Source organism: Castanea sativa, chromosome 9 (genome assembly GCF_040712315.1).
Source record: "Castanea sativa cultivar Marrone di Chiusa Pesio chromosome 9, ASM4071231v1".
NCBI classification, from domain to species: domain Eukaryota; kingdom Viridiplantae; phylum Streptophyta; class Magnoliopsida; order Fagales; family Fagaceae; genus Castanea; species Castanea sativa.
In genome coordinates, this window is record NC_134021.1 from 22,296,433 (window position 1) to 22,322,128 (window position 25,696).

Consider the following 25,696-nt stretch of genomic DNA (forward strand, 5'->3'; position numbering starts at 1 on the left):
TGATTAATTGCTCTCCTTGTGGATTTTTTGAGAGTGCTAGAGGGTTGAGACAAGGTGATCCATTGTCTCCTTTATTATTTGTTTTGGTTATGGATGCCCTTGGAAGAATGTTGAATAAAGCTGTCCATGAGGGACGTATGTCAAGCTTTAGGGTGGGTGACTTAGAGGGAAGATCCATGGCGGTGTCTCATCTCCTCTTTGTGGATGACACCCTAATTTTTTGTGATGCTGATCTAGCTCAGATTTTGATTCTACGTATGATTCTTATTCGGTTTGAGGTGGTGTTTGGGCAGGTTAGAATTGGTCCCTGTTGGAACGATGCATAACATTGAATTATTGTTGACTGTACTTGGCTGCAAGCAAGGTACTCTTCCAATGAAGTACTTGGGTCTTCCTCTGGGTGCTAAATTCAAGGATAAGACCATATGGAACCCAATTCTAGAGAAGATGGAAAGGCGATTAGCGGGGTGGAAATGTTTGTACTTATCCAAGGGAGGTAGAGTCACTTTAATTAAAAGCACTCTATCTAATTTACCCACTTATTTTCTATCTCTTTTTCCTATGCCTGTTGCTGTGGCTAAACGGATTAAGAAACTTCAGCGGAATTTTTTATGGGGTGGCATTGGTGATGAACCTAAAGTTTATCTAGTTAAATGGGCTACTGTTTGTTCCCCCATTTCTTCGGGTGGCTTAGGGATAAGGAATGTAAGACTTTTTAATGAAGCTTTGCTTGGGAAGTGGCTATGGAGATTTGGGATTGAGAAGGATGCCCTTTGGAGGCAAGTGATAGAGGTGAAATATGGATGTGTATAGGGGGTTGGTGTACCAGATCTGTTAAGGGTCCATATGGTGTTGGTTTATGGAGAAATATCAGTCGGGGATGACCTTTTTCACGCCATATTCTGTATGATATTGGTGACGGGTCTAGGGTGAAGTTTTGGCAAGACCGTTGGTGTGGTGAGACATCCCTTGCAGTTAGTTATCCTGAGTTATTTAGATTTTGCAGGGATAAGGAGTCTAGTGTGGCTGCACTTATGAAGTACACCAATGGCGTCCTTGTTTGGGTTATCAATTTCTTTAGGGGTGTGCATGCTTGGGAATTAGAGGCTATGTCAGGCTTCTTGGATACCATATATGGTTCTTCAATAAGGGGGTTTAGTGAGGATAAGATGTGTTGGAAGCCTAGTAGATAAAAGGGGTTTAAGGTTAATGATTATTATTGAATTTTAGTGGGCTCTACTGACTTCTTTTTTCCTTGGAAAAGTATTTGGAAACAAAAGATTCCTTCTCGAGTAGCTTTTTTTGTTTGGATTGTTGCTTTAGGAAAATGCTTGACAATTGACAATTGACAATTTACGAAAAAGGAAGGTTTGGATATTGGATTGATGTTACATGTGCAAGTGCAATGGTGAATCAGTTGACCATCTCTTCCTTCATTGTCTAGTTGTTATGGATCTGTGGGTTATGGTTTTTGGTTTATTTGGAGTAAGCTGGGTTATGCCGCAATCCATTTTAGGGCTCTTAGAGTGTTGGCACGGTAGGTTTGGTTGTCATCGAAATGGTTTTATTTGGTTAATTGTACCCCATTGCTTAATGTTGTGTCTTTGGAGGGAGAGAAATAGTAGGTGTTTTGAGGATATTGAGAGATCCATACTAGATGTTGGTAACTACTATGCAGCTTTGAGACAAAATTGGGAGCTTTGGTTTTCATGGAGAAATATATGGAGGACAAGGGTCTTATGTAGGGTACTAGGGTGGGGCCTATCGTGTACTGAAAAATATGATGTTGGTAACTACTATGCAGCTTTGAGACAACAATTGGGAGCTATGGTTTTCATGGAGAAATATATGGAGGACAAGGGTCTTATGTATTGTTGCATTGCTTGGTGGTTTGGATTGCGGCATTGTGAAAAATCAATGTTATAAAATCTTTGGTAGACTTTCTTTGCTGAGGAGTGCTCTTTTGAGCCTTCCAACATATTACCTTTATTTACCATCCCCATGCATGTGGAGGATAGGCTGGAAAGGATTCAGAGAAATTTCTTATCCACCTTGGAGGGCAAGTTTAAGTTTTTGTTGGTGGCATGGGATAGGGTTTGTACACTTGTTGAGGTGGGTGGATTGGATTTTAATTTTTAGAAAAATAAGGAACTTTAACAAAGCTTTATTGGTGATATGGTTGTGGCGTTTTGGCCAAAAAGTCTCACACTTGTGGTGTTGGGTGATAGAATTTGTGTTGGGAGAAAAAGGGGGGGGGGTGGGATACAAAAGTCGGTAGAGGAACTCACAAGTGTAGCCTGTGGCAAAGTAACAAAGCCAGTTGGGGTGGCTTCTTCCAACGAGTGGTATTTCAGGTAGGTGATGGCAATTGTGTAAGGTTTTGGTTTGATCATTGGAGTGGGTACCCACCTCTAAGGGACCTATTCCTGACTTTGTTTGATTGCTTGGCGAATAAGGATGCGGTAGTCTTCGATGTCCTGAAATATCAGTCGGATGGGGTGGAAGGGATGTGGAATCTGTGTTTTCATAGAGTTTGATGATTAGGAGTTGGAGTTAGTGTATTCCTTCCTTGATCTCATTTATTCTCGGGTACCTAGGGGAAGGAGGTGATAGGATGAGTTGGTGCTTGAACGGGAGTGGTACTTTTGATGTTCAGTCTTATTACCAGCTTATCCGTGGCGCTAATGCTCATTCAATTTCTGAATTCTTACTTTCCCTTCCTTTTAGTTCTTGAGTCGGTTGTAATTGTTCCTTGTTTAGATAGTTTACCATTGTGAACATGATGTTCAGTATTTTTCAATAATAGTATTATTACCTATAAAAAAAAAGGTCCCTAAGTGAATGTCATTCTTTTTGTGGGAAGCTAGCCACATGGGATTCAATTTTTACTACCGATAACCATAAGAAGAGGGGGGGGGGGTGTCATATTAGTGGTTTGGTGTTGTATGTGTTGCCGTTTTGGGGGAGTGGTGAATCACCTAGGAAGCAACGACGCGGGGTGCGGCCACTGATGCCGCTGCCTGCGCGTTGGTGCTGCGTTCGAGTTTTTTTTTTTTGTTTTTTTTTTTTTTTATTTGCACCAACTCGGCTCTGATTCGCACCAAAGCGGGCTGATTCGGCCAGAATCGGGTCGTATCGGCCGAATCAAACAGTATCGCTCAGCAGCTGAAACTGACCAGAACAACTCTCTCTGCTTGAATCTTCTTCTTCTTCTTTGCTTCTTTTGATGGGCAGCTCTCTCTTTCTTTCTTCTTCTTCTTCTTTTTTTGATTGGCAGCTCTCTTTGTCTTTCTTTCACTCTGTCTCTTTCTTTTGATGGGTAGTTTCTGGCTCTTTCTGCCCCATGTGTGCACTGAGCCCACATTTGCCCCTTTTTTTTTGATAAGTCACGGTCAATGCAACAATCTATATTAATTTTCCTTTTTACCATATTTATTATCCAATATCCTCAATTCACGGGCCACAAGTTTTTTAATCTAATCTTTGATTTTTTTTTTTAATGGGTAAAAAAAAATCTCTAATTTTTAAACCATAGCTTTTCTTTATTTTTTATTAAATAATAAAATTAAAATTAAAGGTTAATTTTTTATATATTGCTAAATATAAAATATATAAATAAAAGTATTTTTAATAATTTTTTAATCGCTGGACCTGCACTCTACATTTTCAAAAATCGAAATGCACCCGTGCTTCATGGTGAATCACTGATTGATCCATTGTGATGTTGCTCATGCTTTTTGGAGTACAATTTATCGGTGATTTGGTTTATTTGGAATCTTGTGTCTGTGTGTTTGACGTGGTTAGTGTGGAAGGAACATGATAGTCATGTTTGAAGATGCCAAGAGATCCCTTGAGCAATTGCAATCTTTGTGTTATACATTTTGTAATTCCATTTTTGAGTTCCAAAACTATGTTCATCATGTGAACACAAAGTAGTTCTTATTTTTTGATATCAATAAACGTCTTACTTATCAAAAAAAAAAAAAAATTCTCATTTTTAATAAAACTTCATGTTTATAACAAGAAGGCTGTTTGCAGTGTTTATTGTACATGTATCATGCTGTTGCTAACGTTCTGTTTAAATTATACTGGTTTCTTAGGTATTCGTGATTGCCTATGAGATTGGAGAGGAGAGATTTATATTATAAATTTATACCTATTTTTTCTTTCTTTCATCTTCAGTAGAATTATTATTATTATTATTATTCTTCTTCTTCTTCTTATTCTTTCTTTCTTTATTTTTATTTTATTTTATTTCAAAATTTGCATAATATAGCAATGATATGACACAGGACAAATTGAAGAACTTGTTTACGTGTGTTTTGTGGTGGGCTTAGGGTTATGAGAACTTGTAGATCTAGGTTTAGAATTGTTTAAGAAGGATTATGGGATTGTATGAAAGAAGATAATTTATGGTGTTTTAGGGGCTGTATGAACAGTACTCATGAACGGTAATGTAGAGAATGAAAAGAAAAAGGTAGAGAAGAGAGTAAGAAGAGAAAAGGAGGAAGAAAGAACCCACAAAGGTCAATGTGCCTCTATGCTCAAAATATTCAACAATTTTATTAATCAACTCTCCATCTCCTTTGAATATATCAAGCACAATATATTTTTGATAAGCAATAATATTTATTCAAAAACAATCGACAAGTACACAGGAAGTATACTAGCTGAGGTTATACAGTAGACTAGTATACCAAACCTAATAAATACTAGACTTGGACCAAGAAAATAAATCTAAGGTACTTAGGATCTCCTAGAAGATTCTAGACTCAACCAAATTGCCAAATACCCTTAATTCACAGGAATTGCTGAAACTACAGATTTGTCCCTGATTATAAAATTGACCATAGCTAATAAAATGAAAATCCAGATGAAAAACTGTTTTAACCCTAAAAGACTCATACTTAGACCATTAAAAAACTTTTACTTCAATTGCACTTCACACGTGGACCCAATAAAATAATTCTTGAATAGAGGGGAATTTGCAAAATACAAGCAAATCCATCTTCCATGGCTGCATCATTATTTCTTTGGGAAAATTTCTCAACAACGTTATCTTAATTTATCATTGAAATTTGTATGATATTTTGACATTGATTCATTCTACTTTTTCTGTAGGCATAATGATCTTAACGCAGCAGTATATCATGGCAGTCTCTATGGTGATGGAGATTCTTTGCAGGATATCTTTCCTATACAAATTAGCCTTTTTGTTTTGTGGGAAACAAATTCATTGGTGGTGAAAATCAGCCAAAAGGTCAGTTTTGCAAAATATTCTTCTATTCTTGTTTCCACTGCCTTCCACCTGTTATAGTAGTCTTGTACCTGCCTTTTGGATTTTGGTTGGTGAATGGTAGGATCCTTTCCCAAAGCTGGATTAACCTTGCTTTTCAGAGCTCATTATACTAGCTGTTGTTATAAATATAATGTTCATTGGCATACAAACTAGGTCTGCTTTTAAAAGCAGTGTGATTTAATTTCTTCATGATTCCACGGTTTCTTCCACCCCCCATGATATGGCGTCTAGCTTTGTAGTCTAACATAGGAAGCTCTAGTAGAAGAGTGTTTTGGAATTGAAATTATTGAATCATGGGATCTTTTTAAACTTTTGAGTGAAATGGGTAGAGGTTTAGCCTGTTGCAGGCAGCAGATTAGATACTTTTTAAATGAAATGTATGAGAGGTAGAAGAAAATAGAAATGTAGCCAATCCTAAGCAATAGGAAAGAAGCCAATCACACATTATAGTAAAGTATCAAAGTTGCAGGAGGATCTGCTGTGTTATTCTCTCTGCATTGATACATAGTCTTTGTAGGCTGATGTTACTTCTTTATTCTAATTATACTAGTAGTTGAATTTAGAAATTGTGTACTTGAAGATTCCCGTGTAATCATATTCGAAGTAAGACAGATTGACCACATCTTTGCTCTGTTAGCAACATACTCTAGAAAATTAACAAAACTAGATAGAGAGACCAATAATGCTTGTTTCTTATGAGACTAACATCACTTTCTTGAAACATTAGGGACTAAAAGCACTCAACGTAAACTTTAAGGGCCAAAAATGTATTTTGGGGTCCGTTTGGATATCGCTTATTTTGCTGAAAACTGAAAACAGAAAACATTGTAGCAAAATAATTTTTAAATGTGTGAATAGTGCCGTGAGCCTCATTTTTAAAGTTTTTTTTTCTTTCTTTCTTGAATAAAGTACTTGTGGGTCTTGTAAACAGTGCATGGGACCCACTGAACAGTGCATAATCATGTGAAAACTGACTTCTCAAAAAAAGAAAAAGAAAAAAAAAAGGCCAACGAACAAACGCAGCACCAGAAACGCAATCCAAATGGGTACTTGGCCTTGTATTTATTTTATTTTTGTTCTTTCTTTAATATTTACATACAGGTCAGTTAGCTTTAGTTCAAGTAGAACTCTCTCTTTAACACCCACCAGGTCATGTGTAACTTATTAATGAAAAATATTTTTCATGTTCATGGGTTGTGCTCCTGCTTCTAATGAATTCTTATTCATTAAAAATTGTTCCTATAATTTTGGGCCTCATCATCAATCTACAAAGAGTGAATGCAAGGGTCAATCAAGCAAGGATGAATACAATACAACATAAATCCTGGCTGGATTAGTAGTAGCTTATTTCAAAGCTATTGAATAGAGGTAATTAGGTGAAAGGTAGTCAAATTTGTGTGGATGGCCAGTTAACATATTAATAATTGCAACTTTGCAATATATATATATATATATATATATATATATATATATATATATTTGGATTAACAGTAAAACAATGGGAATGATGCGGTTTGATGCATGTTTGTTAATATAATTATTATGGATGATTTAGAAGGTTGAACTTCTTGCTTGAAAATTTTCAAATTTTATTTAATAACCCATTCTCCCGTTTAGGTTTGCATTGGCCTCTTTTCCTCTTTTAATATTCTTTATCAATAAAAAAATCCTCTATCTTTTTGTCCATAAAAATAATCCTTTATCAATTAAAAAAATTTGACACTTCTACTTATTTATTTTGTGATCACTTTGTTTTTTTTATTTTATTCTATATTCATCTCCATTAAGACACTAAACCTTGCAATTTCTGATCTAGTGCGTAGATTTTAGTTGCACCGGAACTATACATTGATTTTTTGCCTAATTGCAGTTGTAAGTTTACCCAATAATTCATTGATTTATCTTTCATTGTATGTCTTAACTTTTTAATACCATCGGAGTATTATAAATAAATTTCCTCTTGTTTTTGACATTAGACTGCATTTTTCAGGACAATGTACTTGAATTTTACAAGAGAGCTTGCAAAATTTTCAGTTCCAAGTCTGCTCCTGTGAGTTCTCTCTTTTTATTTTGTGAATGTGTTGGTGGGAGGGGGGTTGGGGTGTGATGGTGATTTAGCTTTATGATATTTACTGGCTGTATCATTTGATTGCACAGTTAAATATTTGGGACTTCTCAGGGCAGACAACACAAGTTTTCTTGGAAAACAAAATAAATTTGCTTAACGAATCTTCTGGACAAGCACAGAAAGAGGTAAGGTTAACTTATTTGATTACTGCCATCTTGTTAAAATTTCATGTTCTGGTGCAGCCGTGGAAGATTAACTTGCTATTACTTGGCTAATTCACCTTTTCAAGAATTATTGTATGGGGTCCCATGTGAAGTCCAATCGAAGTGAAAGTCGGGTGGTTTTAAAGGTCTAGGTATGAGTCTTTTAGGGTTAAAACAGTTTTTTTTATTTGGGCTTCAATTTTATTAGTTATGGTCAATATTATATTCAGGGGCAAATTTATACTTTATGCAATTTATGCGAAGTTAAGGGCATTTGGTAATTTAATTGAGTCCATAATATTCTAGTAGGAGATCCTAAGTATCTTAGGTTTATTTTCTTTGGATCCAAGTTACTAGGAATTCTAATACTAGGACAAGTAAGAGTCTTTATATATAACCCCCCGAATACCACTAGGGGTTGTGTTAGGCATTTGTGCTTAAGTTATGTGATTCAATGTAAGCATCATATGTTGAATGATATGCTTTTGCCATGTGGCTCACTATTAGTATGCTAAAATCAGTAAAGATAATTTAGTATGTGTGAAACTCTTACTAAATTTTTTTAAAATAATTTTAATCGTGCATTAATTTTTTTTTTTTAAATTTTGATAAATGCTTGGTTTTACATGATGCTATTACACCAGGTAACTTAAGTTTTTTTTTAGTTTACATATGATCTTTTGCTAACACGTCACTTTCACGGGCATAGTACCAGTCTCTATCAATGTCAAACATGGATAATTGTGTTCTTTTGTTATAGAGGTTTAAAATTAGTTCTATTATTTGTACCTGTTTATGCCTTTTACTGTTTGTAAATAATATTTTCAATTAAAAATTAGTATGTGTGTGTGTGCCTACCATATTGTATCCTAGATTTTCAAGAATTGATGTAACTGCCTACCATATTGTATCCTAGATTTTCAAGAATTGATGTAACGTTGAATTGAATCTTGGACGTTTTTTTTGGGAGGGGGTGGTTTCCTTCCAATTTGGATTTTAATGTGCCTTAGTGGGTTTTGGATTTTACACCTCCATCAATCATCCTGCTTTGTTTGTTTTCCTTCCCAAATATGTATTTGGGGAAAAAAAAAAGACTACTAATTTCTGAATCAAGATCTTTAGGTTTTATTTCAAACCAAATATGTGTGTGTATATATATATATATTATATATATATATATATATATATATATATATATATATATATATATATGGGCAAGACTTAGGCACAGTGTTTAGGTGCTTTTCCTTAGATTTCCTTCTTAAGATTTTGTCATGTGGATTTTTTCTCATGGGATGAAAGTGTATTTTTTAGTTAAGTAGCTACATAGCTAAATCTTAAGAGGGAAACTTAAGAAACAACACTTAAGGTACTGTACCTAAGTTTTGTACTATATATATATATATATTTGGTTTTTGTGGAGAAATTCTACTTGCTTTATGTTTATTAATGTGTGGAACACTGATATCAGGGGAAGAATATCGCTATAGACCAATCCTTTAGAAGATGAATATCTGATCTGTCATGACCCAAACTTGTACTCCAGATTTTAGAGCATTACTGACATGTTAATATCAAGTTAAACTCAATACTAACACGAATCAACTAAAGCTGAAGGTGATTATCAAAATTTCACCTCTCGTCATCTGTTTTCATTCCTTGCATAAAAGCTATAATATACAAAATTTATAAAAACTTAAAAACTTAAAACTTAATTACATTCAAACCTATGAAGCATGGGTTCGTTTCCAGATTCGGGTGCAGGTGTGAGACTCGGCAATTTTTGAACAAGGAGGGTGCAGGTGCGGCGATTAAAAAATTATTAAAAATATTTTTATTTATATTTTCTATATATTGCTAAGCATACTTTTTTTACATTATATAAACATATACTAAATTTTAGAGCAATAGTAGATAATAACTAAAACATGATGTTGGCTCTGAACCAAGCACAACAGTCCAATATGAGCCAAGCACAGTTGACTCTGAATTGTTACAAGATCTTCTTACTTAGCAAGGGCCAATACCATTCTTCATTCTTTAACACATTATCCACTTTGGCATCAAAGCAGCTTGCTGCATCATATATTATTCTATGCCCAAATGTTTGACAGAGAGTACCAGACAGCACAGAGCCGAGAGGTAGACGGAGAAGGGCTGAGCAAAAAAAATGAGAAACAAATGACTAAGAGAGATTAGGGTTTTGACGTTTAAAGTTTGAGTTGAAATGGTTCATTTCGCACCTTTTTTTTTATTTTTTATAACTTGAATTTCTGCCAATATCGGCGCTGGTACGGCTTGAATTGGCGGTTTTGGACTCGGGTGTGGCTCCTCTGTTGCCGCGTCCGTGCTTCCCAAATTCAAACTTGTGATTTGACCACTTGGCTGAAACTAAAAGTTTTCGAGTAAATATTACATAACTAAACGTTTAGCAAAAACTCTTATTTACAAAACTAACCCCAAAGACATACACTAGGGTTCAAAAAAAACTTAACGATATCTTTGTTCATGAGGATCAATTACATCTTGATTCCCTCTATACAACAAAAATCTATATCTCCTATACAACAAAAGAACTATACAGTCTAAACAAACAAGAACCATAGATCTCTTGCCACCCCTAATACTCTCGCAGCTTCTAGGAAAGAACTTGTGCTTTGAAATATAATAGGGAGAGCTACGAAGCCCAGTAAGGTTTTAAGTTCCATGAGCATTTCATAATAATGCATGTAAATAAAATATTTTATGGATATGCCAGCTTTGATAAATAGTCTTCATACTGTTCTTAATAATAACTTACGAACTTTCATGTGAAGATACATCATTTTTCCTTTCATATAATAATAAAAGGACATAATAAGGAACTTATACATAATTCAAAAATCTTATAATTAAGTAGACTATAAAACATCTTATCATAAACTTTCTATCAAACTTATAATACATTCAACATACCTTTCTTATCATCATACTTTTCTTATAAATTCAAAATAGCAGCTCATTAATAATGTATTAGTTAGGCCAATTGTAAGTCTGTCACAACTTTGGGAGGCTTCCAACACATTCACCACAATGTTAGGAAATCCCAGGATCATAACAGAAATATCACACCCCTTTCAGTGTGCTCAGATCATCAACCATGGGGTCGGTTGGCATCCTCTACAAGTTGGTATTTTCCAACAAGTGCGGGTACAATAGAGTTCTCACCATTTTTAATGGCCAATCAATATTTCCATAGAAATGACAGTACTCTAACCCTTACTGGCTGAGTTCAAATCATAATAATGGAATAACCTGAAAACTATATATATTTTTTCTAATAATTATGCTTTTACATAAATACTTCATAATAGTAGCATATCCACTTTATTCTGAAATATTATGTTTGTGGTATAAGTAATAGCATCAATATGCTAAAAATTATAATATATATAAGATTCAAAAACTCAAGAACATATTTCTTTACTTAAATCATGCATATATGTAATATCTCTAATTAAAAGGTTTCAATGCATAATAAATTTTCTAAACAAACCTTATACTTATCAATGCACATGTCACATATCCCTTACTAGGAAGCAGAAGGCGCAAGAGATTTGGATAATAGGAGCTCAAGTGTCCACGTTCTCGTCACCTAAATGAAGGACCAAAACTTATTGCTAACAAATATTCCTAAGTATATAAACTTAAATATGAATCACCCACTAACTCTCAAACTCAAAAAAATCTTAATTCCCATCTGACAAAGGTTCCCCACAGCAACACATTATGAAGCTTCTGCCATACCAAGCAACAGAACAGAAAATTCGTATAGCAACATGTTGTTCAGGTTATAATTATAAGCCAACAAGAAAACTTAATCAACTATTAAATAATTTTCATAGTGAAACTGCATCATTACATAATAAACCCACATACAGAACAACCTTTACAATCCCTAATCCATTATCTTAACTTACAGTTTTCCAGGTATAATAAATTAACGTTAATATCTTCAATCTTTCAAATTGCTAACACAAAACCACAGATTTCAGCTTCTAAAATTCAAATTAGAGAATATAGAATGGAAACTAAAGCAAACAATTACACCATTAAAATATTCAAAACAAGAAATAGTTTTATTTACTTAGCCACAAACTTTGAAGCTGAAACTTTAGTGTTAAGTGTGTGATTTCTTCTTTAGAGAGAGATACAGATTCGGTAAAAGAGAGAAAAAGCGAAAGAGAGAAGGGGCTGTTGGTGTGATGAAGGATGGCCGGTGCATGAACAAGAAAAGAGGAACAAAGAAAGAAGAAAAAGAGATTAACATTCTAGTGCAGCAAAGAAAAGATTAGGAAGAAGTGGTGGGGCACGTGTCTTGCTAAGGGTAATAAGTTGATGACTCACCCTTACATCTTTTCAAAAATTACTTACCACCCCTCCATAAACTTATATTCTAGAAAGGCCCAATTAATAAAATAATTCTGCATTTATACCCTTACCTGATAAAACTTCTTTCCATAACCTAAAAAAAAGCCTATATCTTTTATAACATCAAAATATCAAAGTCTTATGTACTTAAGTAATTAAGCTAATAATAAGTATATAAATCCATAAAATTAATCGTGCAATTAGGCTGGGATGTTACAGGATCTTAAAGAGGCTTTCAAATGGTCTGGACATGATGTGGACCTTCTCCATTCTTTAGTTTTAGTAGTTGGCCTCCTCAGGACTCACGAGGAGATCCTTCTTTAAGAGTCATTTTGTGTAATTATCATTTAGCATCTTTTGCTTGTTTCTTCATCGAGATTATCAACAAAGATATATGTGAATACAACACTTAATAGCTTATGGACTTGTTTAGTTGCACTTTGTTTGCTCCTTGATGTCATAATGGTTATGGATGAGTATCTTGTGAGGAAAGGATCTAGATGCATTTGTATTTTCTGGGAGATGCTTTGTCATCACAACTGCTTATATTTTACAATCATATGGGGGAGAGCATTCTAATCTTGCTCAACTAATAAAATGAAAAAAATGATCTACTTATCTTGTCTTTCGAGGTTTTTATTCCATTATGGGTGATCATGTTTGAATTTTTTTGAATGGAGCTTGGTTTTTAGATCTTTTGAGATTTGATGGGTCTTGCCAAGATCGGTTGCAAATACTCTTTTTGGTTGGCGGAATTGGTTTGGAAAGCACTCTTCTAGCATTTGGAATTTAGCTCCGTTGTGCCTAATGTGGTGTATTTGGAGGGAGTGAAATTGGTGAACTTTTGAGGACATGGACAAATCTGATGACTAGTTGCTTGTTTCTTTTAGTGGTTCTCTTTTTGATTGGTCTAGGGCTTGGGGACTCACCTTTAGTGATTCTCTCCATCAGTCATTTTGACTTTGTATTAATAGGTCTTACAAATTATAAAAAATTACATGACCAAAGAGTTAAATATACCTATTCTGTTAATAAAACATAGTGGGTGTTTAAATGCAGTTGAAATAAGTTGATTATGTTTGATTATATTCAAATTACATTCTAAATTAGTAATCTTACTGGCAGTTTGCCGCATTAATTTCATAGTTGCTTTTTATTCACCAGTTTAAAACATGGGCATGAAAAGGGTGTTAGATTGATTGCCTTAGAGCTTGGTCTATACTTAACAATTCTCTTATGTAACTGTTGCAGTAAAAATATTCTGTAAAATATGAGTTTTAACATCATGTCTTAAATTTGTTTAAGTTCTTCATGAAAATCCAATTGTTTAGTCAATATATTTGCTTATTTGTTACATGTTGACCATGCAGATTCTTCTTGAATTGCAAGTCTATGGGTTTTCAGATACTCTAAGGGGTATGGATGAGAGGAATAATGAGATAGCTCTAGTACAGTCCAAAATGGAAGGTCCCTTTCGCAGTGGGTCTCTTAAGATGAATGGGAGCACTGACAAAGTAGGCTCTTTATTAGCTTTAACTAGCTCTTCACAAAGTGGTGGTAGCTATAGGGGAGCTGCTTCCTTGGGCTTGACAGGATTACAAAATCTTGGGAATACTTGTTTCATGAACAGTGCCATCCAGTGCTTGGTGCATACCCCAGAGCTTGTTGATTATTTCCTTGGAGACTACCCAAAAGAGATAAATTACGATAATCCATTGGGAATGAAAGTACGTTCATTTATATTTATGTTATATGCAGTCTTTTTATTTAGTTGCGTTGTCTTAAATTAGCATCTTTGCTTTTTTCTGTACCTTGTCTCTTGTTAAATATGTTCATCTTGTTCAGGGGGAGCTTGCTTTAGCATTTGGAGATTTATTAAGGAAACTATGGGCTCCGGGAGCGAGGCCTGTGGCTCCAAGGATGTTCAAGTCAAAACTTACTAATTTTGCTCCTCAATTCAGTGGCTATAATCAGCATGATTCCCAAGTTAGTGTAATTATTTTTCTTTAAATTATTTTTATTATTGTGTTGTGTAAGGAATATTTCCATAATATTAGAAAATGTCTATGATCTAGGAGTTTCTTGCTTTTTTGTTGGATGGACTCCATGAAGATTTAAATCGTGTTAAATGCAAGCCGTATATCGAAGCTAAGGGCTTAGAGGACCTACCAGATGAAGAAGCAGCAGAGGAATATTGGAAGAATCACCTTGCTCGTAATGATTCCATCATTGTTGATTCTTGCCAAGTGAGTTGTTATAGGAGGTTGGCATTTTGCATGGATTGGAAAATTCTGATTTCTAGTTTTGTATAGTTTTTCATTTTTACATATGACAGTACTCCCTCAGTTCCAAATTGTTGGTCCTCCCATTTTGGGATGTCCCAAAATGTAGGCCACTTTGAATTTTTTTTTTGGATAGGTAATAGATATTTTCATTTAACAAAAAAGTACATCTTGTTCACAATGATGAACAGACTGTACTTGAAACAAATACAAACAAATCAAATAGAAATAGAAACAGAAACAGAAACAGATTGCACGAAATAAATTTTGCAAATTTACCTTGTACTTATTTAAAAAGTCAACTATTCTTTCACTAGAGTTTAAATCAATGAGGGTAGTTTTGGAAATATGTACATTTTAAACTAAAAGAAAAGGCATTAAATAATGCTCCCTTTAAAAGTTGGATTTTCTAAACATAACCAACAATATGGGTCGGAGGTAGTACTTAATAGTACGGCATTCTTCTTACGTGGAAGTCTTTGATGCTACTATGATTAATGCCTTCTTATGGCTAAATGTGTAAAGTGGTTAGAGCTTTTAATTATTTTGTAGGACGAGATAGAGTTGCATCTGTAGTTAATTATTTGTTGCTGATCTTTTTTAATAACAAGAAAGCTTATAGGATAAACAACACTTATTTTAAAATAATTGGCTTTATTTTTCTTACATTATAGGGTCAGTTTCGGTCGACGCTGATTTGCCCTCTTTGCAAGAAGGTTTCTGTCACATTTGATCCATTTATGTACCTATCGCTGCCATTACCTTCAACAGTTATGCGGACTATGACATTGACAGTCATGAGCACTGATGGGATTACACTACCATCTACGTATACCATAACTGTACCAGATTGTGGGAAGCTCACGGATCTTATTGTGGCCTTAAGTGCTGCATGTTCTTTAAGAGATGATGAAACCCTGTTAGTGGCTGAGGTTTGTAACTGCATATATGTTTTTGAGTATTAGTGTGTGAGTTACCAACAAAAAAATAGTCACCATTATATCTATTCTGTGCACTCAGTATTGGTGTGGGATCTGCCACCAATTATTTAGATGACTTGAGTGAAATTCCTACTAGCTTTAGTAGTGTAACTTAAGTTTTTCAAAGTACCATTGCAAAATGAGATGATATGGGGACCTATCACAGTGCCTGACCTCATATGACCTTTGTGTTGTGTTGGTGGAAATTTCTTTGAACACTGACCTTGTGGAGTGAATTGTAGGTATTTATGAATCGCATTTTGAATTGGCTGGAGCCATCTGGTTCGATAGCCTTGATCAGAGATGATGACAAACTTATAGCTTATCGGTTACCAAAAGATTGTGAGAAATCCCCCTTGGTTGTCTTCAAGCATAAAAAAATTGACCAGTAAGTTAAATCTTATTATGGTTGTTGAGGCTTTTTATTTATTTATTTTTTATAAGTAAGAATGATATATATACGAAAGGTTACTCTATGCCTGAAAAACACAGAGCAACCCAGAAAATACAAGAAGAAGAAAACAAAGAGAAACAAGATAAAAAACCAAACAACAAAGAAATTACAATAGGAAAAGGGAGCAAAGAAAAGAAGGGAGGGAGTCACTAGACGTGAGTCCCCACGCCCAAGACTAATCAAAGAGAGTTCCACTAAAAGAAGCAAGCAACTGATCACTAGAGCTATCCAAATCCTCAAAAGTCCTCCGGTTCCGCTCCTTCCAAATACACCATAGGATGCACAACGAGACTAAATTCTAGATCTGAGACGAATGCTTCCTCAGCCAATTCCACCATCCAAAAAGCAAGTCTGGAATCGAACTAGGCATAACCCAAGCCAAGCCAAAAGTTATAAAAACAAAGCTCCATAACCAATAGGCCACTTCACAATGAAGAAGTAGGTGATCTACCATCTCTCCACAATGACGGCACATAATGCACCAATCCACAAAATCCAATCTCCTCAATCTCAGATTGTCTCCCTTTAGGATCTTATTCCAAGCTACACACCAAACAAAAAAAGAAACTTGCCTAGGGGCCTTTACTCTCCAAATAGCTTTCCAAGGAAAGATAGTTGAAGGAGAATTTCTTAATTTGTTATAGTACGACCAGTTGTCAAAAGCCCCATTAGGCTTCAATTTCCATCTCATCCGGTTTTCAACATCCATAGGAGGGCTTATAGCACCCAACATACGAAGAAACCGCAGCCCTTCATCCATCTCCCAATCATTAAAAAATCTACTAAACCGAACATTCCAAAATCTTCTATCCTCCGCCCCCTGCCTATGCAAAGAAGCTTCAACAGAAGCCTCCTTATCAATGGCAATGCCATACAGCCTTGGAAAAGCCAATTGAAAAGGTTGATCCCCATACCACCCATCCTGCCAAAACCTCACCCTATTCCCCAACCCAACCACAAACTGACAATTTTTGCTGAAATCCTCCCAACCCATGTGGATACTTCTCCACAAACCACATCCATGAGCTCCCTTACCCAGCTTTGAGGTCCATCCCCCCCAATCTTCCCCATATTTTGAAGCTACTACCCGCCTCCATAACTGACCCTCTTCCTTTCCAAACTGCCACAACCATTTCCCCAATAAAGCCTTATTAAAGGTAGTGAGTTTCCTTATCCCTAAGCCACCATTGGCTATAGGCGCACAAACTTTGTCCCAACCTACCAAATGAATCTTGCTATCTCCCCATAGGAAATCCCTTTGCAACTTTTCAATTTTATTAGCCACATGAGTAGGAATTGTGAATAATAATAGAAAGTAAGTCGGAAGAGTAGAAAGCGTACTCTTGAGTAACATCAAACGACCCCTCTTAGACAAGTACAACTTCTTTCACCCAGATAATTTCCGCTTAATATTTTCCAAAATTGTATTCCAAATTGAAGGGGAATTGTGAGGAGCCCCCAGCGGCATGCCAAGATACAACATAGGTAAAGATCCAACTCTGCAGCCTAAGATATCAGCCAGAGCATGCACATCACCAACCTCCCCTATAGGAACCATTTCGCTCTTATGCACATTGACCTTCAAACCTGTTACCGCCTGAAAACTAAGGAGCAACAACCGAATATGAAGAATTTGCTCCACATCTGCATCACAAAAGAGGATAGTATCATCTGCAAATAATAGATGTGAAACGTGTTCCACACCATCCCTCCTACCCTCAAGATTAAAACCACGAATCAAGCTATCTCCCTCCATTCTTCTCAACATCCTACTAAACACCTCCATCAAGATCAAAAACAGCATAGGAGATAGCGGATCTCCTTGTCTTAAACCCCTTGAGCTACCAAAGAAATCAACTGGGGACCCATTAATCAAAACAGAGAACTGAATTGTGGATATACAAGAACGTATCCACTTACACCACTTCACTCCAAAACCCATCTTATTCAGCAGATACAACAAAGCCTCCCAATTCACAAGATCGTAAGCTTTCTCCATATTGAGCATACAAATGACTCCAGGAACCCTACTCTTCCCACGACTATCCACACACTCATTCGCAATGAGAACCGAGTCAAGGATTTGTCTCCCACCCACAAAGCTATTCTGATTCTTAGAAATCAACTGATCCAAAACCACTCTCAAGCGATTTGCCAAGACCTTAGCCAAGATTTTATACACACTCCCCACCAAACTAATAGGTCGAAAATCTCTAATATTGGAGGCATCATTCTTTTTAGGAATTAAAGCAATGAAGGTCTCATTAAGGGATTTTTCAAACTTGCAATGATGGAAAAACTCTTCAAAGACCGCTAGGACATCTTTCTCCACTACCTTCCAGCAATGATGATAGAACGCCATAGTAAACCCATCTGGACCTGGAGCTTTGTCCCCTTCCAAATCCCTAACAACTTGAAGAATCTCCTCTCTCTCAAACTTCCTTTCAAGCCAAACCCTCTCCCTATTCTCGATACGAACAAATTATGACTCCAATTTGATTTTTCTGCAATATTCTATATTCTGTGCCTTCTTTTCTCCCTTTCCTTTCATGTTTAAGAAATTGTGGCAAGTGTTATAACTCAATGAGTGACATCAGATAATGTGTGTGACAACTGAAACGTCTAGAATGCTTTAGATAGATTTCATTATGATAAGTCTCTCAAGTGCATTGCCAGACTATCTACTATCCATATTTGAGATTGATTTGCTATGTCCACTATTCATAATTTTGTCCAAAAATTATCAAAGTTTTGGATAAATTAGGATGTTGATTGTAGAATTTTTGTAATTTATGTTGTATACTGTAAATGCTTTCATAGTTTAAGAAAAGGGTGCGCCCTTATAGGTTGTAAGCATATAAGGATATGCAAACAAATGATACATCTTTATTCTCTCTCTCTCTAAGAAACATTTTCTCTAAACGTTCTATATTTCAAATTAGATGTTATGATACATCGGTTGTTCTTGTATCTTACTGCTCAATATCTGCGCACTGTCATCTTGGCAGCTTTCTATAATAATTATTCTTTTCAACAAATATAGTAGTTTTTCATTTGCGAGTGTTGTTAATCAATGAGCTACACTATAGGTCATTTGGGTAATTGCTGAAATATTTGGAGGCTTTTAACTAACTGTTCCATGAGATATGTATCACAATCATGGTCATCAATGTCTTGCCATACGCATATAAATGCTTAGGTTCAACATGTTATATTTGTAAGAGAATATGTAAGGTTGCTGCTATGTAAATTTGTGGGTTGTATATTATGATAAATGAAGTTACTTATGGAAGAAAACATTTTGATACATGAAATTATCCATATGGTCTGTTTGCAGTTGGCCTTATAGCTTTACACCAAATAAGATGTTTGGTATTCCGCTTGTAGCAAGGTTGCCTGATCTTTCTTGTGGATCTGATATTCGCAAAAAGTTTTTGAAATTACTCAATCCATTTTTAATGCCCATTGAAGATGTATTAAATGACTGTGATGATGAGGAAGGAAGTTCTGGCAATGAAGATTCTGAAATGTTGGATGCCACTAGCCCTACAGTTTTGGATACAGACGCCGGCTCAGACAGCAAAACATTGGATGAGACACATTTTGGTACTGACTTCCAATTCCAGATAGGACCATTGTTTTCCGATATAAAGATGGATGAGCCATTACAAGTTCCAGGTTTGGCGAAGGAGTTGGAGGTGCATGTTGTATGGTCAGATAAGATGATTGATAAGTACGATACGTGCATACTCAGCTCATTTCCAGAGGTCTTTAAACCTCAGACGTTCATGAAGAGGCCTCAAGAGTCTGTTTCTCTGTACAAATGCCTTGAAGCCTTCTTGAAGGAAGAACCTTTAGGACCAGAAGATATGTGGTTGGTGCTTATTCTCATTTTTTGTCTCTAAATTTTTTTTGCTTGTTGCCGGTCATTCTTGACTTAATTTGACGAGTGGGAACGAAAGTGTTTTTTAGAGCTTTAAGATGCTTGAATTGGATTTGGTCCTCCTTAAAAATTAAGTTGCCACTGTTTCATCTTGCATAATTACTTTGCAACTCTGTATATTTCTAGGTACTGCCCTAGCTGCAAGAAGCCTCGACAAGCAATAAAAAAGCTAGATCTTTGGAGATTGCCTGAGATTCTTGTTATTCATTTGAAGAGGTTCTCATACAACCAATATTTTAAGAACAAGCTAGAAACATTTGTTGACTTCCCAGTTGATGATCTGAACTTCTCAACCTACATTGCCCATAAGAATAGCCAGTTTTCTAATCGCTACATACTGTATGCAATTAGTAATCACTATGGAGGTCTGGGTGGCGGTCACTATACAGCATCTATTAATGTAAGTGGTGTTTCTTTTAGTGTAGGAATTTTCTCTTGATTGCCTGTTGGTACGTACCTTTTACATTCTATTGCACATAGAAACAGTATAATTTGGCATTCCCTCCTTGTTGACACCATTACCCTAATAGGGCTTTCTCATTAAGAAGGTTCCTTCCAGCTTACATATAGTCTTTAATCTTTTCAAATAATTAGGAATTTGTTGTTTGGAATCAGTGTAATGTTCTAAATATGGGATTATTGGAGAAAATTTGGATGCTAGTCTAGAGTTACTTGACTTAAATCAATTCAATTTGATGTGGTATTCATCATAGGGAAGGACAGTTCCCTGTTTAGTCTGTTATCCTGAAATGAAAACTAATTTTGGCATGCTATCTATGCCATTACTTGAAATAAGTTGCAAGTTCCAATGTTAAGGTGGAGTCAGCAGCATTGTAAGTTCAGGTAGTACTGGTTTAAGGAGAGTCACAGATCTTTTTTTAGCTTGGTATCAAGCAATATATTATCAACTGTAATTTTGTGATGAAAATTTGTGCTATGGAGGGTTGTCGTAGATGGTAAGTGGTAACACCAAAGAGTTAGTTCCATTATATAATTAGGCTAAAATGCAAAATTCACCCTCTATCTTTCACCAAAATTAATTTCAGTCCTTTAACTTTGTTTTCGTTTATTTCAGTTCTTTAACTTTTAAGTTTATTCAATTAAGATTTTTCCATCAACTTTTTATATATGTTGTGGTTAATCCCATTTTTAAAATTTTTCTTCAAGTTTTTTAAATTAAAAAAATTCAATGAATGATTGAAGAATATTTTCCAGATTTTTTTTTTCCCAAATTTTTTTAACAAAAGTTGACAAAAGTCCTTAATTGAATAAATTTGAAACTTAGAGGACTGAAATGAATGAAAACAAAGTTAGATGACTGAAATGAATTCTGAAGAAACTTAGAGAGTAAGTTTTGCATTTTAGCCTATAATTAAATTGAAAATGCATTGATAACATATCATATGATGTATAATTAGTGTGCTAAACGTATGTTTTCCTGGTAGTGTTGTGGTTAATCTTCCTACATAATTGCTGAATTTATTTGTTGGTATCTGAATGAAGGTGTGTGTGTATATATATATATAGAGTCTTTTCTTTAATGTTTCATTTTTGTAGATATGGTAACCCATCTTGTACCTCTTCCATCACATGTATATCCCCTTACAGTTTTGACTTTGTTGGTTTTTGTGAACTTACTTGATATGGGAGTGGCTTAAATGTCATAAAATAGAGATGCAATCTAAAAATTAATGAGAATCTGGGGATTTTTGACTCAACAATTCTGTAAAGCACGTAGATTTTACATTGCTTGCAGGAACATCTTTATATCTTTTGTATTATACTCATGAATTTTATATATATAGGTGCTCTAATTCTCTTTGTTCCTTTGCAGCTTGGATATGGAATGTGGTATGAGTTTGATGATGAGAAGGTTAATCCTGTCAGTGAAGACAGGATAAAGACCTCTGCTGCTTATGTTCTTTTCTACAGGAGAGTCCCAGATGTATAAACCAACATAGTTGTACAGTTGCAACAATTAGCAAAACAGTATTGGGCAAGCGTTACCTTCTTCTTTTTCCCCCAAACCATTTGGTAGTTATTTTTGGGAACATCCTCATTTTACTTGCAGCTTGGAATTGGAGAGGATACACATAGAAAAAATGAACAAAGGACAAAGGATTTTACTGTACAGCTTCAAATGTGCGCCATTGGACTAGGATAGAATATTACAACCGCTTTGTCGTTAAATGTACATATGCTTCATAGTTCATACAGAGGGAATTCTTGACAGACCCATCAATTTTAAGATGGAAGAGCTTCCCATAAGTATATCACGTAATAAAATTTATTGGGTACATATTTTGTTTCCTACATTTGTTTAAATTATAATAGTTTAAAAATATTTAGTATCATGGGTTGACAATTGAAGTCTTGGCACTGTACACCAAGCTATAGAAGTTACAGCAAATCATCCTTGTGAAGCTGTTAGGGGCTTTCTACTTTGAAGCTACATTTCACATTAACCTTGCTATGGTGAACCAAATACATGTGCCGGGAATAAGCGCAACAATGCAAGCCATGTGATGACTTGATAGGGTAACTTTCCAAGGAAGTCTCCTGCAGACTCAAAATGAATGTTCATTGTTTGTTTACTAGAGGGGAAGGCTGTTAAGACTGTATATAAACAAACACCTTTCGTCATTATTGATGGGAAAGGCTGACCAGAAAATGTATAGAATTGATTTTAGAGATGGGCTTTTATACTTGGGAAAGGGATTGATTCTGTAATATTGTAGCCTGTCAACCTACCTTAACACTGTTTTACGCCAAAACAAGCACAGCCTTAAAAAGGATGTAAATTGAATTTTGTCAAAAAATTCATTATACTTGAATCTCTTCCATTCCAGATTGACAACAAGGAGTCTAGTTTGTGCGAAGGGGCAACCTCCTATTCAAGCTCAATCTTGATGGAGTGTTGGAGGTGCAGTTCTCAGAAGGCGAATGAATTCTCTGTATGGAGATTTTCTTCTTCAAGTCATGGCTTTAGTGTATTGTTTAGAGCTCTATAGTTTGATCACAAACATGGTTTGCAGGTTGCAGCAGGTTAGAGAAGAATATGCATGCGGTGTCTTATTTAATATTTATGATGTTGAATTCTGATGCCCCTTGTTAAACGGTATCAACAAGTCTTGTTGTAATGAAGCTTCCCAAAAGTGTAAAATCATAAAGTTAGATATACAGAATTAATAAAATCACTATCATCTTCTCTCCTAACAAATATATATATATATATATATATATATATATATATATATATTAATAACCATCATTGTTTTGGACTTCTAGGAGAGACCAGATTAAAATAAGGTTAGAATCACTGTCGATGTGGACCTCATGCTCTTCCAAAAAGCTCCAAATTAATCTTAGTAGGTAAGATTTTATCATCCAAAAAATTTTCTTGCTGGCTTGTCAATTGTCAAAGACATTCTTACTAAAGCTTGAACCTAATAAATGAAGTAGAAGTTAATTTAGTAGTAGTAGTAGTACATAACCACATTTATCATGAAGCTGGTGTTTGTAGCGCCTGGGACCAAAGGCCTTGGTCAATAAAATGTGAATATTAATCCTTCAGACCTAAGCCTGAATGAAATTGACTTCTCTTACTCATAATTCTATATCCAAGTCCATGTGAAAATGCAGTGGGCTTTGGCACTTTGAAGAGTACTAGTAGATCATGTAGCGAGCAAGTGGTGGCGGCTTTAAGATCAAATTCTCATAGAGACTACTGACAGGTGTGCATGCATGCGTGGCTCAGTTGCTCACGGAGCAAGAACGAGAAGACAGAAATGGGCTCTCTTCAACGAATATAAATCATTTCCACCATACTCATGCAAATGTGTAGAGATCTATATAAACATCAATGACTATTATACGTTTATGGAAGTGGTATACTTCCCAACTAAATCGAGAGTTGAGCTTTAGTGTTGAATGGTAGCACTGAGTCAATAAATTATTTGCATCAACCACTTGACCAACTTCCAAGTCCCCAATCACAAACAAAGTCTGCTAAGTACATTTTTGTTTAATTTAACTAATTTTGAAGAATTTTCAAACATAATTTCCATATAATAAGAATAAGGTATATACAAAACTTTTTCTATTTTTGAGTTTTAATAAGGTTGTAAGGACAAAGGGCCCAAGAGTATATATTGGGCAGTGGGCCTCGTCCGAGGACGTTTAGTGGTCCGAGGACAGATAGACGATAGTGAAGACGTAAGAGTTAGAGCGCCACGAACAAACTACGATTGCGAAGGTTTGGGAAGTTAGTTTGAGAAGGAATGTCTCCTCAGCTAAGCAAAACAGATGTCATAAGGATTGGTCTGCCCTTGAGGGCAACACTTCGAAAGGTTATATTGATAATGATAAACATCAGGGAAACATAGGACAAAGGGAAGCTAAGAAATATCTAAGGGAAAACTGTTATCACCGCATTAAATGCTCTGCAGTTAACCCTCTAACTGCATTAATGTGGAGGTGGTACCTGAACAGTGGCCAGCAGCCTTACAACTGCTTCCAAAGACTTCAAGAAGGTGCTGATGGGACAAGGATCAAAGCCAACAACTTGACCTACATGTGGATGGTGGAGATGAGGAAGAGAGGGGTATATAATAGAGAAAGAAGCCCCTTACCAGAGGATCTATTTGAGAATGGAGAGAAAAACGCTATAGTAACAAAAACTAGACTTGTCACCAAATTCAAAAGAAATATATACAAGAACTAATCTCCTCGGACTATGCCGAGGACGATTTTCTTTGAATAAAACCAGTTTATCTTTATTTTCTTGTCACTTGGATCTACTTGTTATCTAACTCATTAGAGCCTGGTTTTCTAACACACTCTTTACAAATTCATTGTATTGGGTTCTTTGGACTTAAACCCTATTACCTTTTAGGCTTAAGAACCAAACCATGTCCTTACAAAAGTAATTTTGTGTCATGTGTTAAATCAATTTCTTAATTTTGATGCAAGTATTTATTACTCATGGCAACAATGAAGGTTTTGTTAGTTTTTCTATTAAATGTGATACCACTTTCAATAAGAATTATTTCTTTTTCTAAAAAAAAAATTATTTCTTTTTTGAATATAAGAATTCTATATCATATTGAATTTTTAGTTTTGAAGTTTTTATGTATCTTAATAGTTTTAAAGTTTTTATTTATTTTAAGACAACTAGACAACTCTTTTTTTTTTTCTTCTTTTCTCCTTTTTCTTTTAAAGAACCTTATCATTTAAAAGATGGAGTACTATTTTGAATGAGTAAGATAATTTAAGAATAAATTATTTCAAAAACTATAATTGACAAACTTAATTTGTAATTTATTGCAACACAACACAACAATTAAGTCTAGAAGTAAAATAATAATTTTTTCCTAGAATAAAATACATAAACATGAAAAATTTGCATTTTCTACTAAAGAATTTTTTAAAAGTTAACAAAATATAATAATGACCATATTTAGCTTATGTAAGAATTATAAAATGTATCTAATTTCATATTTTAATTTAAGTGTATATGTGTGTGAAATTCACTCTTGAATACTTAAATCGTAGTCCTTACCCTCCACACCTCACAAGCACCTATACTTGTGGAGTGACCATTACGCTAAGGGTGCACGGTGGTCTAATTATGCATACTTCAAAACTATACAAAATGTGTGTGCGGGTTCTTGTTTTGGACAGTACCCAAACCCAATAGAAACAATGATCCTAGGCCTCCAATGAATTTTATACTTGTTGTTTGGTAGACTGGACTTGGTTTATCGCAGCTATATTGTGCTGATGACGAACTAAGTTTTGCACAAAACATGGGCCTACAATATATACATATCCATACATACAAACATATACATATTGTAAAATAAATGGCTAAAGAACAGTAAGGAAATAAAGAAAAAACATGTAAGGACATCTGAGATCCTTAGAAGATAATGTGATATGTCATTATATTGAGTTTCATTACATTGGACCCTATTTCTCATTGGGATATGTCACAAGGTTCAAATAAGTTCAATAGTTATAGACTTAGAGAGCTCTTTGTAGGCTTCCAAGACTTGT

The 25,696-nt window shown here is 35.1% G+C and overlaps 1 protein-coding gene across 3 annotated transcripts in view; it reads left to right on the plus strand.

Moving 5' to 3' along the window:
- LOC142610143 (ubiquitin carboxyl-terminal hydrolase 8-like) overlaps nt 1-22,330 on the plus strand; it is a 37,421-nt gene extending 15,091 nt beyond the window's left edge. For 2 of the 3 annotated variants that reach the window (XM_075781869.1, XM_075781868.1), the window contains 11 exons: nt 5,122-5,260; nt 7,290-7,349; nt 7,457-7,552; nt 13,351-13,707; nt 13,826-13,966; nt 14,056-14,226; nt 14,937-15,194; nt 15,485-15,630; nt 19,034-19,570; nt 19,766-20,039; nt 21,474-22,330. In XM_075781869.1, the coding sequence (XP_075637984.1) occupies nt 5,122-5,260; nt 7,290-7,349; nt 7,457-7,552; nt 13,351-13,707; nt 13,826-13,966; nt 14,056-14,226; nt 14,937-15,194; nt 15,485-15,630; nt 19,034-19,570; nt 19,766-20,039; nt 21,474-21,590 (2,296 nt within the window). In that variant the 3' untranslated portion in view covers nt 21,591-22,330. Of the gene's footprint in view, nt 1-5,121; nt 5,261-7,115; nt 7,173-7,289; nt 7,350-7,456; nt 7,553-13,350; nt 13,708-13,825; nt 13,967-14,055; nt 14,227-14,936; nt 15,195-15,484; nt 15,631-19,033; nt 19,571-19,765; nt 20,040-21,473 lie in introns of those variants that run through there. The other variant, XM_075781871.1, reaches the window with a different exon arrangement.
- The last annotated feature ends 3,366 nt before the right edge of the window (nt 22,331-25,696 follow it).